Source organism: Podarcis melisellensis, assembly GCF_964234715.1.
Source record: "Podarcis melisellensis genome assembly, chromosome: 1".
Lineage (NCBI taxonomy): Eukaryota > Metazoa > Chordata > Lepidosauria > Squamata > Lacertidae > Podarcis > Podarcis melisellensis.
In genome coordinates, this window is record NC_138528.1 from 31,400,613 (window position 1) to 31,416,637 (window position 16,025).

General features: G+C 40.4%; 1 protein-coding gene across 3 annotated transcripts in view; it reads right to left on the bottom strand.

Moving 5' to 3' along the window:
* LIN52 (lin-52 DREAM MuvB core complex component) overlaps positions 1–16,025 on the bottom strand; it is a 37,430-nt gene that overhangs the window by 17,561 nt on the left and 3,844 nt on the right. For all 3 annotated transcript variants that reach the window (XR_014169541.1, XM_081916154.1, XM_081916153.1), the window contains exon 5: positions 15,053–15,136. Coding sequence is in view for 2 of the 3 variants with exons in the window: in XM_081916154.1 (XP_081772280.1) it covers positions 15,053–15,136 (84 nt within the window). In the remaining variant the exon portion in view is untranslated. The remainder of the gene's footprint in view (positions 1–15,052; positions 15,137–16,025) is intronic.

Sequence of the window (16,025 nt, forward strand, 5' to 3'; positions counted from 1 at the left end):
AGAAACCAGAAACAACTGGTATCAGGGCCACCGTTTTAATAGTCAATCTAAGGGAAACCTAGAAAGAAAGAAAAACTTGGATTCAAGGTCCTTATGGAGCTTATGTACAGTGGTACCTCCGGTTACATATGCTTCAGGTTACATACGCTTCAGGCTACAGACTCCGCTAACCCAGAAATAGTGCTTCAGGTTAAGAACTTTGCTTCAGGATGAGAACAGAAATTGGGCTCTGGCGGCACGGCAGCAGCAGGAGGCCCCATTAGCTAAAGTGGTGCTTCAGGTTAAGAACAGTTTCAGGTTAAGTACGGACCTCAAGAAAGATTAAGTACTTAACATGAGGTACCACTGTAGACATAAAAGTACAGTATCTCTCTTGGGTGTTTCATCTATCCTTGTGTCTGCATGTTGTTGCCTTAACTGCATCTTCTTGGTAGTCTTTCTATTTCAGGGAACGTAGAACATCTCTTGTCTAATATTACATTTTAGATCTCATTCTAGGAGACAGCAGATCATAGTCTGAAGAAGCTACAGTTTTACCACTTTAAGGAACCAAAAAAAAAAATCTAGTACAGAAACAAGGAGAGCACTATAGACAAACAAAAGCAAATCTAAAGGTGAGCGAACCCCCAAGACAGGCAACCATTATTAGCGTGTCGATAGCACACTTGTTAAAAATGTATATTTTAATTTTCTGTATTGCTAAAGGTCCCAATTTGCCCAGGGATCTAGCTAAGCTACCATTTTCTACTACGACAGAGTCTAATCTTTATTTAATGGATTTAGCATCTATCTTCACTAGAGTGGTCTCCAAGGGAAAGGGGAGGGAAGAATGAAGGGGCCTAGAAGAGACGATCAGAGCCCCCTCCCCTTCTCTTCATCCATCCGGCGCTCATGTTTGTGTTCAAAATTCAATTACCTCCTTATTGATACTTCACAGAGATATTTAAGCTGCAAACATGAAGCCCTGATTTCCCAGGGGGCCATGCCCCTCTCTATTTCACTGCTCTGCTTCCCCCTGGGTGAATTCCTGAGGCGTCCATATTAATAGGTAATCAGTCACAATTCATTTATTAAACAGCTAGCAAGGTTTATCAGCCTGTCCTGATTAGCCGGAAGAAGCCACTGAATTCCTAATTTATTTATGGAAATCTAAGTGTCTTTTTGAATTCCATTCAGGAGACAGGGTGCTAAGGGTATGGCAGGCTGAATTCTAACAGGGAAGCAGCAGGCAACATGCGGCTCATCCTGAGAAATGCACCGCAACAGTGACCCTCAGCATGGTCAATGGATTAGGGTCAAGGAACCTGCTTGCATAAGATTCATTAGGTTACTCATCACTAACCAGGCATTATTACACTTATTAGACACTTAAGCCCAAATATCTAATAAACAAATTAGCTGGCAATTGCTCCTTACGTTGAGTTAAGAAACTCACCGCATCCTAAAGATGATCTTTTTAAAGAAGTATTTTAAAAAGTTTGCACACTTGCAGATTAAGAATGTGAAGCTAGTACAAGTGTTTTTAAAATGTTGTACAGGACTCCTCTAGAACAGGGCTTCCCAAACTTGGGTCTCTAGCTGCTTTTGGACAACAATTCCCATCATCCCTGACCACTGGTCCTGCTAGCTAGGGATGATGGGAGTTGTAGTCCAAGTTGGAGACCCAAATTTGGGAAACCCTAGTTTTAAAAATACACCAATCATATTGTGTGTCATGTGGAACATAGGAAACTGTCACATACCAAGACCACTGGGTCCATCCTGCTTAGTACTGTCTGTAGTTCATTGGCAACAGCTCTTCAGGGTTTCAGGTTTGATCCTGCTGGGCGTGGGGTGGGGTAATACTATTAAGGTATGTAGAAGAAGTATTAAATCCCCCAGGGAAAAGCAGAGCGCAGCAACTGAATTCCAGCAGTGAATGCAGCTTCCTATAGAAAGGTTACTGGCTCAGGAAATATCTTCTATGGAGTTAAACTATCACCACCTCCTCTTATAATTATATCATGATCAGACACTTGTTTATCCATGCTTCCATAGGTCAAAAATCATAGAACTTTAAATAACTTTTCAGAACTGTCTGCATTGGTGTTGCCAGATGTGCCATACTTTGTGCAACTTTCCTTATTTTAGGAAAGGTTGTTGCTGAATTCAAAACAGCTTGGTCTAATAGAAGTCAACCAGTGCCCAGATATCTACATGCTACACAGAAAACGATGAATGTATAACCATCAGTGCTAACTGGCAGTTATCTTGGGAGCTTTAAGTGGAACCAATCTGAAGTATTTGATCTTGCAGAACCAACATATAAATAAGACCTAGTCTGCCAGCAGATGCACTTTTAGTGAACACAGCAGCGAAAGTTATTCAGAACAGGCACGATGCTTAAAACAACCAAGTCTGAGGCTACCACATTAAAGGTCTTATTTGTACAAACAGAAATTGATTTTAAAATTGATTTACTTAAACCAGAGCAAAATACTGAGAAAGCATGCTTATATAAACCTAATTATATGGGTTGCATTTGACCTGAATATATATTGACAATACATGAACTATAATGATGCCCATCTAAATTAGCTTTAAGAACACTCACAAATATAATTTCATAAGGTTTTGACTTAACAAAAACTATAGAAAGTGTAGCACTCTGTGTGTGTGTGGGGGGGGGGAGGATAGATAATTTGCACGTGTATATTAATGAGGAACAGCACAAGCCCAGATGAGACCTGGGCTTTAGAGACCTTGCTAAGGAAACTTGGCAACCATAGGAAAGTAGCTGTTAACAGTGTACAGGTCATATAAGGAAAGAAGGAGGGGTTTATTCTGGTTGACATGCTGGAGCAATAGAATGCACTCCCTTCATTATCGCTGCCACCCCACAAGTAAACCTTGATAAATGTGGTCAAGATTGCTGATGCAGGTATCAGGTACACTAGGCAGAACAAAATGCCATGAGCCTCCTGAAGAATGCACGTAACTAATTGCTATTTGAGTGTGCTCATTAATTTTATATTACAATTAACAAATCCAAGCATATCTATAATGCATATACAATGAAAGATTATTACTAGGAGCAGCATGAGAAAATTAGCAGAAAAGATTGAAAATTTCTTCTCCATAGTGTCTCTTAGTAATTAATTTGGAACTTGATTGCTGTGACGTCAAAAATGAGACATTCCTACTTCTTTTTTTAAAGCTCATGCTGTCAGTACTTCAGCTAAGAATTCACACTTTGTAGCTATAATGTTCGCCATTTGCTTTTCCACAGACGTTCCAAGGAACCAAGAGCTCTCTCTCATTAAATAGATATGGCACAAATCTGCTGAACAAGGCTGTTTCAGAGACATATGTAAGTGCAAAACATTTGTATCTTTAAAGCTGACTATATTCAATATTCTTTGTAATGATGTATCAACATATGAACATTCTTCCTACAGGCAGAAATATCAGTAGGGAGCTACATATGAAGTAGACCAAGATCTGTAAGCAAGTTTTGCCACAGCCGCAAACATTCATTAAATTCTAGTCCAACACTGTGCAATGCAATGCAGGGCTGCAGGAATGGGACAGGAGGAAAGAACTGTTTCTGAACTGTCTGCATTGAAGCAGAGGTTTTCTAGAAAAGGATATCACAAGCCAAACTTTCAAGTAAAACTGATCCTGTGGAGACTGCACAACTGCTTAGAAAAGAATACAAAATTCTGAAAAATAGTATAAAATGGCAGAAATTTTAAACAGACTTCGACATACCACAGGACTGGGCTGGTGACACTCAAGGCTCTATTTTGTATTGATGCCAAAGACCTTGCCAACTCAGGAGAGAACCATTGAGGACCCTACAGATGATCTCAGTGACTGAGCAGAGATATAAGGGTTTAGGCGGTCCTTAAAGAACCCTGCACCTAAGCTGTTCAGGGCTTTGTAAATTAATACAAGAACCTGGAACTTGGCTGAGTAGTAGACAGGCAGCCAGATATTAACAACCCTGTCACATGCTGCCAACCAGAGGCCTCCGGCAGCAGCCTGGCAGCCACATTGTGCACTAGCTTTAGTTTCTGAACCAGGACCAAGGGTAGCCCCACAACGAGTACGGTGCAGTAATCCAGCCTTCAATTTACCAACACATGGACTACAGTGGTCAGGCTACCTCTGTCCAGCAATGGCTATAGCTAGTGAACCAGATAAAGCCAGTAAAAGGCCCGCAAGGCCATTTTGGCTAAGCCACATGCACCTTCACCATATCTAATGTTATACTATATTATGTCAGTTGTAGGGCAGGTAGATGTGGCTGGGTGAAAGAAAGGTTGCAAGCCCAAGCCATCAGCTGATCATCACACGGGCAAAAACATGTCACCTGACATCTTTGACACCAGCTGCTGGTCAAACTTTGCCTATTGTGGGTGGTAAGGATCCAGCCTACCCCCATATGCTGATGCCAATGAACAAACTAACTGCATCACTGCGTGTGACCCTTCTTTCCACTAGAGTTCAGCTGAACTTAGAAAAGAGAAGGATCCATGTTACTGTATGCTCCACACACTGCAACTTGACCGACAGATGAGGAAAAGCAACAGGGGTGCTAAGGACTATTGCAATTATCGCTAATTGAAAACTTTTTGTGGAAGGGGGGGATTATTGGTTTGTCTTTGTTTTTATTATGTATATTTCTGTTTTTCATATTGTGATTTTATGTTGTGAACTGCCCTGAGATCTACAGGTATAGGGCAGCATACAAATTTTAATTAATTAATAATAATAATAATAATAATAATAATAATAATAATAAAAGGACTACAAGGACAGTAGAGTCCTGCAAACCTTTCACAGTACCACTCACTCTAAAAGATATAAATCCACCAGATTACCAAGAAAATGAGAAACATTTTAAGTCCACTTTTAAGTGTAGTTATGGGAGCAGAGCAATTAAAAATCACTTTTGAGCCGTTCACAGGCCTGCACCAGCCACAAGTGCTTGCTAGCATCAAACATGGTGCAGAGTCCCCAGAGAGCTATCACACTTCAATTACTATCACTAACATTAGTCATTACCGAGGCTGGCTCAAGCCCCCAGGGAAGGCAGCTTGTGATGACAATACCCAGCTTCTCCCTGTAAAGCAATTCATTAGGCAAAGGAGAACAGCTGGGGCAGGCACGTGCAGGTCTGAAGAGGGCCCGCCCCACTGGGACCTCTGGCTCAAGACTCTCCGGTTGGTAAGAGAGGGGACCCACCCCAAGCCGCGACAGCTGTAGAGTCCTCAGGGGACACTCCACGTTTAATCATTGCTCCTTAAGCTCAAGGAAGGCATTTGATTGAGAATTTAAACTAATGGCACTCCAGCTTGCTAGAGGTTATATCAGGCATCTGATAGGGGCTTGATGACATTTTTATCTTGTTCTAGCGTACTGGAGTTAATGAGGCACTTAGATCTTGTCACAGAGCTCTGGCCCAGCTATATTACATTCGATAGATACAGACCCTGCAAGGCTGCGGTGACTAGGAATGCAAAAAAGGAATGCAATTGATCTCTGTAAAGGCCTCGTATTCAGAAGAGGAGGAACTGTTTCCGGGAAGCTGAGAAAACAACAACAGGTTCTTCTCTAAAGAAACCATAGAAATCTCAGCTAGTAAGATTGCTGAATTTGCTAAGAGAAAATGAGGGTCGGACCTACTTCTGAGTAAACAAGGACAGGGTTGTGCTGTAGGATTAATTTACAAAACATATATCCATGTGCATCCCAGTTAATCATCTGCTAAGTGCTATATGCCACAGCTGAACATCACATGGGAAGCCATTAGGAATCAAGCATTTCCACATACTTTGCATAGCTTACTTAATCAAATGAGGTTGTCCTAAGTTTTTCCCAGGAAACTAGGAGGGGGCAGAAGGGAAGATGTATTAAAACAGAGCTACATGAAGTGCTCTTTTTTCTAGAAAATAGGTGCCAGAGCTCACCATCAACTTCTTCCTTGTTCTCTTAGAATGGCACTGGTGCCCATCTGAAAGGTGCCGGAACTGAGCTCCTGTAAGTTCCAGCTGAAAAAAGGCCCTTGCTACATGATTGTAGCAGTTGTGACTGCAATGCATCGGGGTCCAACAAGTTCTGTGTTCAGAATGATTGTTTTGAAATTCTGGACACATTCAAATCTTCTAAGAAAGTTAGTATTATGCTAAAGAATACTACATTGGCATTTGGAGCTGAACTGGTTGTCTGCCTTGGTTGGCACCCAATGCTTCAAGATTATTTGCTTTTTGTCATTAAAAACTAAAGTAGGAAATAAAAATATAGGCAGGGATTTGAAAAAGGCAGGTTACATATTATATTGCTACTTATTTGCAAATTTCCTGTTTGCCTTGTCAAGTATTACACATGTTGCACAGATGGTAAATTGAAGTAAGGAACGCAAGTTACACAAGGCATATTGCAAGTCCATGATAGAGGCAGTGTTAAACCCAGACCCAAGTCCAGTGGGCAAGGAATTGGACAACACCAGCTGTCTCACCTTATAATTACAAGCTGTCTTATCTTATAAGTTTATAATCACAACTTAGTAAAATGTAAGTCTTCTACTTTTGAAAATTATAACGTAAAAAGTAAGTTGCAAGTTTATTTATCTATATATACCCTGCAGTATGATATACAGAAGCAAGTGTGACAAAGGATGATAGTTGATTCCTAGTTCAAGATAGAAGTTTTTCCAATGTGGAAAAGTTGTACAGTGGAACCTCGGTTTTCGAGCGTAATCCCTTCCGGAAGTCCATTTGACCTCTGAAACGTTCAAAAACTAAGGTTTGACTGTAGTCCTATCTTGGTCAAAATAAGCCAGGCCTGAATTAAACATACAGTGGTACCTCAGGTTAAGTACTTAATTCGTTCTGGAGGTCCGTACTTAACCTGAAACTGTTCTTAACCTGAAGAACCACTTTAGCTAATGGGGCCTCCAGCTGCCGCTGCGTCGCCAGAGCACAATTTCTGTTCTCATCCTGAAGCAAAGTTCTTAAGCTGAAGCCCTATTTCTGGGTTAGTGGGGTCTGTAACCTGAAGCATATGTAACCTGAAGTGTATGTAACCCGAGGCACCAATGTATTGTTGATGGTGAAGTATGTAAACTTTTGAAAACTAAAAAACATTTTTTTAAAAAGGCCAAGCCTGCTTTCAGACACAGACTCCATATTCTCAGTTTCTAACACTTTAGAAACAGTCTGGTGTATGTGTACCAATAACTTCATTAAATAAAACAGTACAAAATATTTGAGCATGTTCGCATGTTACATTCAATTAGTGTATAATCTGTGTACACAAATAGTTTTTTAAATAATGCAGCAGAGTACAGTCTGTGTACACAATAGTTTAGCTGTACAGAACATGTGTAGAGATAATTGGTACCCTTGTTCATTGAAATGTGTGAACAAGCCTAGAGAGACATGCACACAACAGCCAACTGTTACAATTTGCCAGGTGTTTGTTTTCTATCCTGCCCATAGTGGCAAACCAAGTAGTTTGGATCATGGCGGCTTCTTCTTCTTATTATTATTAAATTTATATGCCACCCTTCCTCTGTAGATCTCACGGTGGTTGACAACATAAAAATACAAGATAAACAGCATTTCAATGTGTGCAAATCTAGACAGAGGGACACTCAAGAACTAGAAACTTCCCATGAATTTGTATAAAGTTGGGTTTGCAAGACTCAGATGAAGTGTGCTTATCTATATATTTAAGGTCAAGTGCATGCACATATCAAATTTTGATAGCTATTTAAATAAAATTGCACTCACTATAAATGGGGAACCGTGCCCTTGTAATTCCAGAAGATGCCATGCAAGTGCCACAGGCTTTAAAGTTAGCATCCACTTACATGAACAAAAGGAAGTGAGCTATCGAACAGTCCTTTGTACTCAAACACTTCCTGAAAAGGCTTTATTTTAAGTTTTCATTCTCCACAGTCTGAATCTGTTTGGCAGGCATATATATCAGAAGTGCTGGAACCGGCTCACATTCTGGGTATTTGACAAGTGAATGAGACATTCCACAAAGACATCATGAATAATCTTCCAGTGTCTGAAATGCATTTTGCTATACCAAACACCTAATAGTCCATATACTAAAAGACAAGCCGCACAAAAATGCCTTTGTCAAAAAAAAAATATCTACAGCTTATCAAACTACTTTACTTGAAGTAAAGTAAAGTGAAGTAAAGAGAGTAAACAAGAAATACCTGGCACATTTATTGACATTTAAAAGAATACTTTCTCTTTGCCCCCACACCTCTTCCTATGGGCAACACAAAGTCATCAACAGCTGGAGATTATTAGGATGTAATTAACTGCCTCAAAAGAAATAGTTAATCTAGAAACGCTGGTGAGGCAGGTAAAGACAGTGTTTATTATGGTACATGCAACTAATCTGTACATATGCACAGCACTATCATTTATAATATTGTTAGTCGACTGCACCACATTTTAGCATGAAGCAGCTATCTGTCCATTTCCCTTTCCTTCCAAACAAATACTGGATAATTCACTCACTTATTCATTAGCTAAGAGCAAGAAGAAAGAGAGAGAGAGAGAGAGAGAGAGAGAGAGAGAGAGAGAGAGAGAGAGAGAGAGAGAGAGACAGGGTGAGTGACCAATATCTAAGCTCAATTTCCATCCCAATTATTACAACCTAATCTCTTGGTGAGTTAATGCAAAGCGAAGGGTGAACACTACACTGCCACTAGTAGCAAAGTGTGTTCCTTCCCCAAGAGAGGCCTGTAAAACAGGACAGTCACTGACAGCAGTACAATTACTGACACAGATACAGACTTTATGGACATGTTTATATCCGCTGTAAATCCACACTCTCTCTCCACTCCGATTCACAAGTCATAAAGAAATTGCAGATAATGAAAAAGTTGGTGAAATTTACAGCATGTCGGAAACCTCAGACAGCCAGAAGAAATTAAAGAGCTGACTGGGGATAAATCACACAGGTACAATTAAAACTTCCCATAGCTCCTTCACTTCTAAAACTGGCATACAATCCAATAGCGATGATAAAAAGTTGAGGTCATGATCTGTGGACTGCAGATAGTTAAGAATATTACATGTCAAAATTAGCCCATTCAAGGGTCTTGTGTGCATCCTAATTTTAAATTGGTATTAGGGTGGCTCTTTTTTAGAAACTGAAATACTCACACATAAAAAACAAAAAACAAAACAGTGAGTAAACAAGCCAAGCTGCGTGATGAGCAGCAAAAACTAAGGTGAATGTCTTGTTCCTCTGCATGTGAACAGCACACTAGTGTGTGTCAAAAGAGACCTAGAATGGTCAAAAAGAATGAAGTATGAAAAAAAAATATATCCCAGGCTGAGCACTGGGGTGAGTGCCTGTGAGGTCTAATATCCAGGAGTGCTGGAAACCTAAGTACTCTCCATAGCTGACTAGTTTCTCAGAAGCCTACAGCAGGGTGCCCAAACTTTTTTCAAAGAGGGCCAGATTTGGTGAAGTGAACGTGCGTGAGGACCGACCAAGGTTGTTGAGCTTTTTTTAGGATTTTACCCAGGACATATACTGCCACAGAGGCTAAATTAAATCGACCGGCGGGCCAGATGCTAGCAACTAGCATCTACAGGCCGGGAAAGTGCTGCTGTACTCAGGTCCTGCTTTTGCAGGCTTCCTACCAGCAACAACTTGATCCAGCAGCAGCAGCTTCTAATTTCTTATTACTACTAAATTATTTCTAGATTCCCACAACTATGTGTGGAAAGTAGGACTATAATCTTCTAGCATCTCTCTGTGCTCTGATCCCTTGTATACATACATGGAAATTTCTCTTGAAATGTGTAGGCAAGAGACCGATGCATATGAAGAAGAGAAGAGCTTGGATTTGATATCCCGCCTTTCACTCCCCTTCAGGAGTCTCAAAGCGGCTAACATTCTCCTTTCCCTTCCTCCCCCACAACAAGCACTCTGTGAGGTGAGTGGGGCTGAGAGACTTCAAAGAAGTGTGAATGGCCCAAGGTCACCCAGCAGCTGCATGTGGAAGAGCAGGGAAGCGAACCCAGTTCACCAGATTACGAGTCTACCGCTCTTAACCACTACACCACACTGGCTCTCATATGTTTCCGTGCCCCCAAGCCAATGAAGCCACGGCCTGCTACCAGAGACTTTAAAGGAGAAACCTGAAGTTTATATTATTTGCCACATTACATACACATTTTGGAGTCAAGATATCTTATCCGGGTACCAGATGAAACACAAGAAGCAAACCATAGAACCTGCAGAAGATCTATGTTCATTCCAAAAGAAGCCAGCATCTTGGCAATAACACAACACAAAATAAGTACTGTACATGGGTTGGATCCACACTAAATTAGTTTAAATAAATGGAATGCAAGTCAAATCGTGACTAATTTGTTTCACGGATTTCAATGGGCCCCATGTTCAACTAACTTAGTCAGGATGCAACCCCATGTGGGCTTCTAGAATTCTCTTTCGTGACATACTAGCAGGCCATACCTTCCATACACAAAAGCCTACATAAACACGGTTATCAAGTTACAGGAGAACTTCCAAGCCCTCTGTTCATCATAAAGCACTCCCAGTTTCAAACCAATGTCTAAATGCCAGCTTGTTATTTTCCTTGGAGACTAGGTATCAAACAGCAAGTTCTACAGTTTACGCAATTACATGACCATGGTAGCAAAACATTGTAGCAAAACAAAAACCAACAACTCTGAATTTTGATGTGGTTTATGATACTTTGTGCATATCAGGGAATACAAAATTAATATCAGATGAATTCATTAAGTGTAGGACAATCATAAAATATTTTAAAGTAAAATTTTACATGGTTGTCTAATCATTGCTGCAAATTATTTTAGCTAAAGTTATTCTGACTACATTTAAGAACAGATGGTAGCTTTGTATTTAATAAAGCCAATTCTCCGAGGTGAAACCAGCTCTTTCTGAACCATTGCTCTGCACATCACAACTGTTCTATTATTTAAACTTGAGGTTTGGTTGCATTTTATGCTGTACTACACAAACAGCAATACAGTGGTACCTCGGGTTACAGGTGCTTCAGGTTACAGATTCTGCTAACCCAGAAAGACCTCCAGAACGACTTAAGTTCTTAACCCGAGGTACCACTGTACAAAAAAATGCAGATCACCAGTCAAGTTCTAAATAGCTACACAACGTTGTATAAACTACTAGTCCAGATCAGTGGTTGCTAACCTGGGGGTTGCAGAGTTATCCCAAGGTGCAACATTTTTAAAAAGCATCAAAAACAAGAGATCAATACAAAATATAAACCAACTGTATTATACAGAAGCAGCAGCCTGGATGCATTAAAATCATGCGGGACAGATTCTTCCATGGATCTCAGGATCTGCAGGAATCTTCCAGTCAGCAGGAGCCTCTTCAGCCATGGCTTACGGAAAGGCTGGCCTTTCCTTCCAGACAGAAGTGATTGTGAGCCTGGCTTCTCTTCTATCTATTGGTATTTGCACAGCATGGAAGTGTTTTTGCTCCTTCTCTGAGATGGGATGGTGAAAATCACAGGGACTCTAGCAGGGCTGCCCCGTGATCTGGTGGGCAGCTTTTGAGTGCTGGAAAATGAAATATGCCAAGCACAATAGCAAGCTGTGGCAAGTAGAAGAAGCAACCCAGGGTCAATCCCCAGCATCTTCAAGTAGGTCTGAGAGAAACCTATGGAGAGTTGCTCTCAGTCAAAGTAGGCTAGACAATTCTGTCTTTGATGGACGAATGAGCTGTCTCAATATAAGGCACCTTGCTATGTTCCCTACTGCTGCTGAGCTCATCCTTGGACCACACAATGGAATGGTGGTGCCTCTGAGATTGTACAGAGTGCCTGCACCCCAAATCAGAGGCTTTTATACCTATTGTTGCAGAGGGGAAGGGCTAAGCCTCCATGGCAAGTCCCAGATTCAGTCCTTGACATCTCCACATCGGGAGAATGTCTCCTGCATGAAACCCTGGAGAGTCCCCAATGCTACATTATGGCATGTTCAGCAAGATGAACATGGAGGGCAACACTAGAAAGTTTCAGAACCTATGACCATGCTACATTTATCCATACATCTGATGGGAGGGTATAAGAAAGTTCTACATATGATCCTAGCAGGTTGTTTTTAATGCAATGTAGACACAAGGTTCTTCTAGTCACACTCTGCATGGAAGAGTCTCAGCTTTGTCTTCACCCTCAGATTATTTTCGCAACACAATGAGCCTAGCAGGGACTAGATAACTGGCTGCATTCCTGATGCTGCCTGTAGATTGCAACTGGCTATCCCTGATCTAAAAAAAGGTATCCGATCTGTTATCATGGCTCACCTAAAACTGTATGGCTGTATGGAAGCTATCAGTTGGTTGACAGCCATCTCAATCAAGCATTACATACATCTCAATAAGACCCAGCAATGGAATTTACTCCAGCTCATGTACTGGAGTAGTCTAGGACCTAAACCAGGAATGCTCAGACTCTTGCACTCACTCTGTTTCAGATAGTTGTCTGGGGGATAGAACCATACCTTGCTACACAAAGTGACCACCTTATGACAGGTGAAACCCCACAATAGCATGACCAGAGTGGGAAGTGGGGAATGAGGAGAGAGAAGGGAGGCAGAATGTTGATCACAGTCTGCTGCTGGACTAGAGACTAATATACCAACAATCTTGAGAGTGCTGAGCTTGTTGAAGCATTGGTGCTATCAATGTAGAACAGCTTTAGCCAGCCAGATGCTCTCAGAGTTTTGGTACCATCTTAGTATAGGTATGCCCCAGGCCTTACAAGGCCAACACTGCATTTGAACCATGCTTATATAGAGGTAGCACTAACATTGCATGTGCGTTGTAACCATTTTTTATGAGCAATTTTTCAGTGCATAGACTAGGGGTCAGCAACCTTTTTCAGCCATGGGCCGGTCCACCATCCCTCAGACCATGTAGTGGACCAGACTATATTTTGAAGAAAAAAATGAACGAATTCCTATGCCCCACAAATAACCCAGAGATGCATTTTAAATAAAAGCACACATTCTACTCATGCAAAAACACCAGGCAGGCCCCACAAATAACCCAGAGATGCATTTTAAATAAAAGGACACACTCTACTCGTGTAAAAACACGCTGATTCTAGGACCGTCTGTGGGCCGGATTTAGAAGGCGATTGGTCCGGATCCGGCCCATGGGCCTTAGGTTGCCTACCCCTGGCATAGACTGTTACCGGAAGATCTCTGCCTTTGCAGAACAGAGTTCTCTAAATTTTTACTTTTTAGCATACCTCAAATATAATCTGATAGAACTACCAGAGACCCAGCAAAAGTGCTTGGGGGGCTGGATTTTGCCTGTGGACAGCTAGCTGGCCAACATCCTTGATGCGTATCAGGTTGACATACCCAAGGGGCCTTTTTGTGATGGCTTCAGTACTACAGAATGTCCTCTCTCATGTGGCTTGTTTATCCCCTTCTCTTGCTACCAAGTTGTAGGAGATGAATTGTCTTCTCTCTGCTATTAGTATTTGTTTTAGGATTTTTAGCGTTTTTATTTTGTAAGCCAGCGGGAGAACTTTATTGAAAGGTGGTATATAAATGCTATGTAAAGAGTTATGATCCTCCAAACAAGTTATTTAATGGTAACATTTGAATAATCAAATCTCATCTCATCTTATTAAACTATTCATGAGCTTCAGGCACCTGAATGCAATCACTCTGCTTAATCCTTTGCACGAATGAACAAACCAGGAAGATGCATTTAACTGTGATTTCATATTACATATAAACCAGGAAACTATGGTTAATGGCTGCTGAACAAGCCAGGATATGGAAGCCATAACTTAAAAGTTCTGTCCTATCCTGTCTTTCTACAGCTTCCTGAATCAGATGTTAAAAAGAAATCATGGTTTAATCTGCTTTCTGGCTTGGGCAAAGGGAGGAACAAAGCAGTTGGAGGTAGGTGTCTGAAGCTTGTGCATATCTCTGCTTATTAAACTAAGTTTTGATTGTGCCATTACCTAACTGTACAGAGGATCCTAATGAACAGGATAGTACCATAGCAAGTTACAAACTAAATTACTAAGGTAATTTTCTTATGGCTTACTTTTGGTGGTCATATACAATACGCAGGAATATTCTAAATGTCAGAGAGCAGCAAAGAAAGGCAACAGTTTTATAATGAGAAATATTAGTACATTGAACTATAAATTTATAGCTTAAAAACCAATTGAACTCCAGAATTACCTAAATAAATTGTCCCCTCAGCAAAATATCAAATCTAATTTCAAGAGAGAGCAAAGACTGACAATGAGAATTATAACGCCTAAACCTGCAAACTGCTAACGAAGAAAAAAAAAAGTCAATAGAAATTTCTCTACCAAACTTTCCACAAAAATAACGGACCATCAACATTACTACATGGAGACAATCTTTCTGATATCATTTTTCAGTACAATATAATAATTCAGTGATTAACACTCCCACCCCCCAAAAGAACTCAATCCAAATCTAAAAAGCTACAAAAACATCACGGAGAACCAATTATCTCTAGGTAGCATTTTGCTGCCACCTAGAGGATACTGAAAGATAGCTTTTGTTGTGACTCTCATAAACTGATTCAAATAATTATTTATTTATTTTGCATATCATAAGACAGTACTTAATCCTAACAGAGTAATTTCATATTCAAGTAAGAAGTGTTCCAAAGTACTCTGAATTCATACTTCAGTTATCTTATGGGGTTACTATTACAAAACATCAGAAAGGTTCACAGAAGAAACAGGAGAAACATCCCACCTAAATCGTTGAGACACACAATCGTTGTAGGAGCCCAGCAACTGCTTGTAGAGATATTCTACTACTGATGCAGCCACGCCAAACTGTTAATTTTTCAGGAGACTAAAAGCGCAATATCATACATGCTTGGCTATTGTATTATTTCTCACAAGTGAAATATTGAATATGTTCTTACTGAATATGTAAAGTTTGGCTCTATAAGAAAATTACCTACAGTTTTTAAACATAATACACCTTAGCAACTATCTACTTACATTCGTCTAGTCCCAGTTGGTATGCTAGATTCTGCAGACCTCTCACTTTCTCCATTAGATTAGCTGTGGTGAGACTCCCCAACTCTTAAAAAAGAAGAAGTGTGGCTTAAGATGTGCCATGAAATAAATTCCTAGCAAAGACTCTTCATGTTGTTTCTTTAGTATCGTCACTATTCTATTATACAAAATGTATTTGGCACACCATTGTCCAAATATGTCTAAGGTTACAGCTCTTCTCTTTCTTTTTCACATAGTGTTGCTCTAGTCCATTTAAATGGCTACAAACTGCTCTCGCCACATCCTTAAGCTTAGCTTGCATGACTGGAGCTGCTTTAAAGACTATGTAGACAAAACATTGTTATAGACATACAAATCCAACATCTAGTCATACTTCTTGCCTAATCTGAAGCATCTATGTAAGAAACTTATTGAAGAAAAATTAAAAATGCCCTGCAACCTGCTGGTGAAGTATGTGTAACAAATTTAATAATACTGTAGTAATAATTAACCATGAAATTTAAAATGGTTATACAGAAAAATTGAAACATATACTTCAAAGAAGGGTTTTATCACTCCCAGAATGTTGTATCATCATCATCATCATCAACAACAACAACTACTACTAGTACTATTCTGGAAACTAGTATTACATACAGAAATTCACTAGTGGTTTAATACTCCTGTGTATTTCAAGGACTTGGAGAATATCTTGCATGATGTTCTCCAAGTCCCTGAAATACACATCTTGCATGATGTTCTCCATGTCTGAGATTTAATGAATGGATCCAGAATCACAGATACATGATGAACATTAGCTGGTCACACCCTTGGCCAAAGCCTTTAATCTTCCCTTCAAGCTTTCCCTCCCAGCATGGAAAGGTCTGCTGTGAATGAGGTGTGTGCAGGGACACTGGGGTGGGCTTACGTGTGCACCCCTGTCCCCCGCATCACAATCCTTTGCCCACATACATTC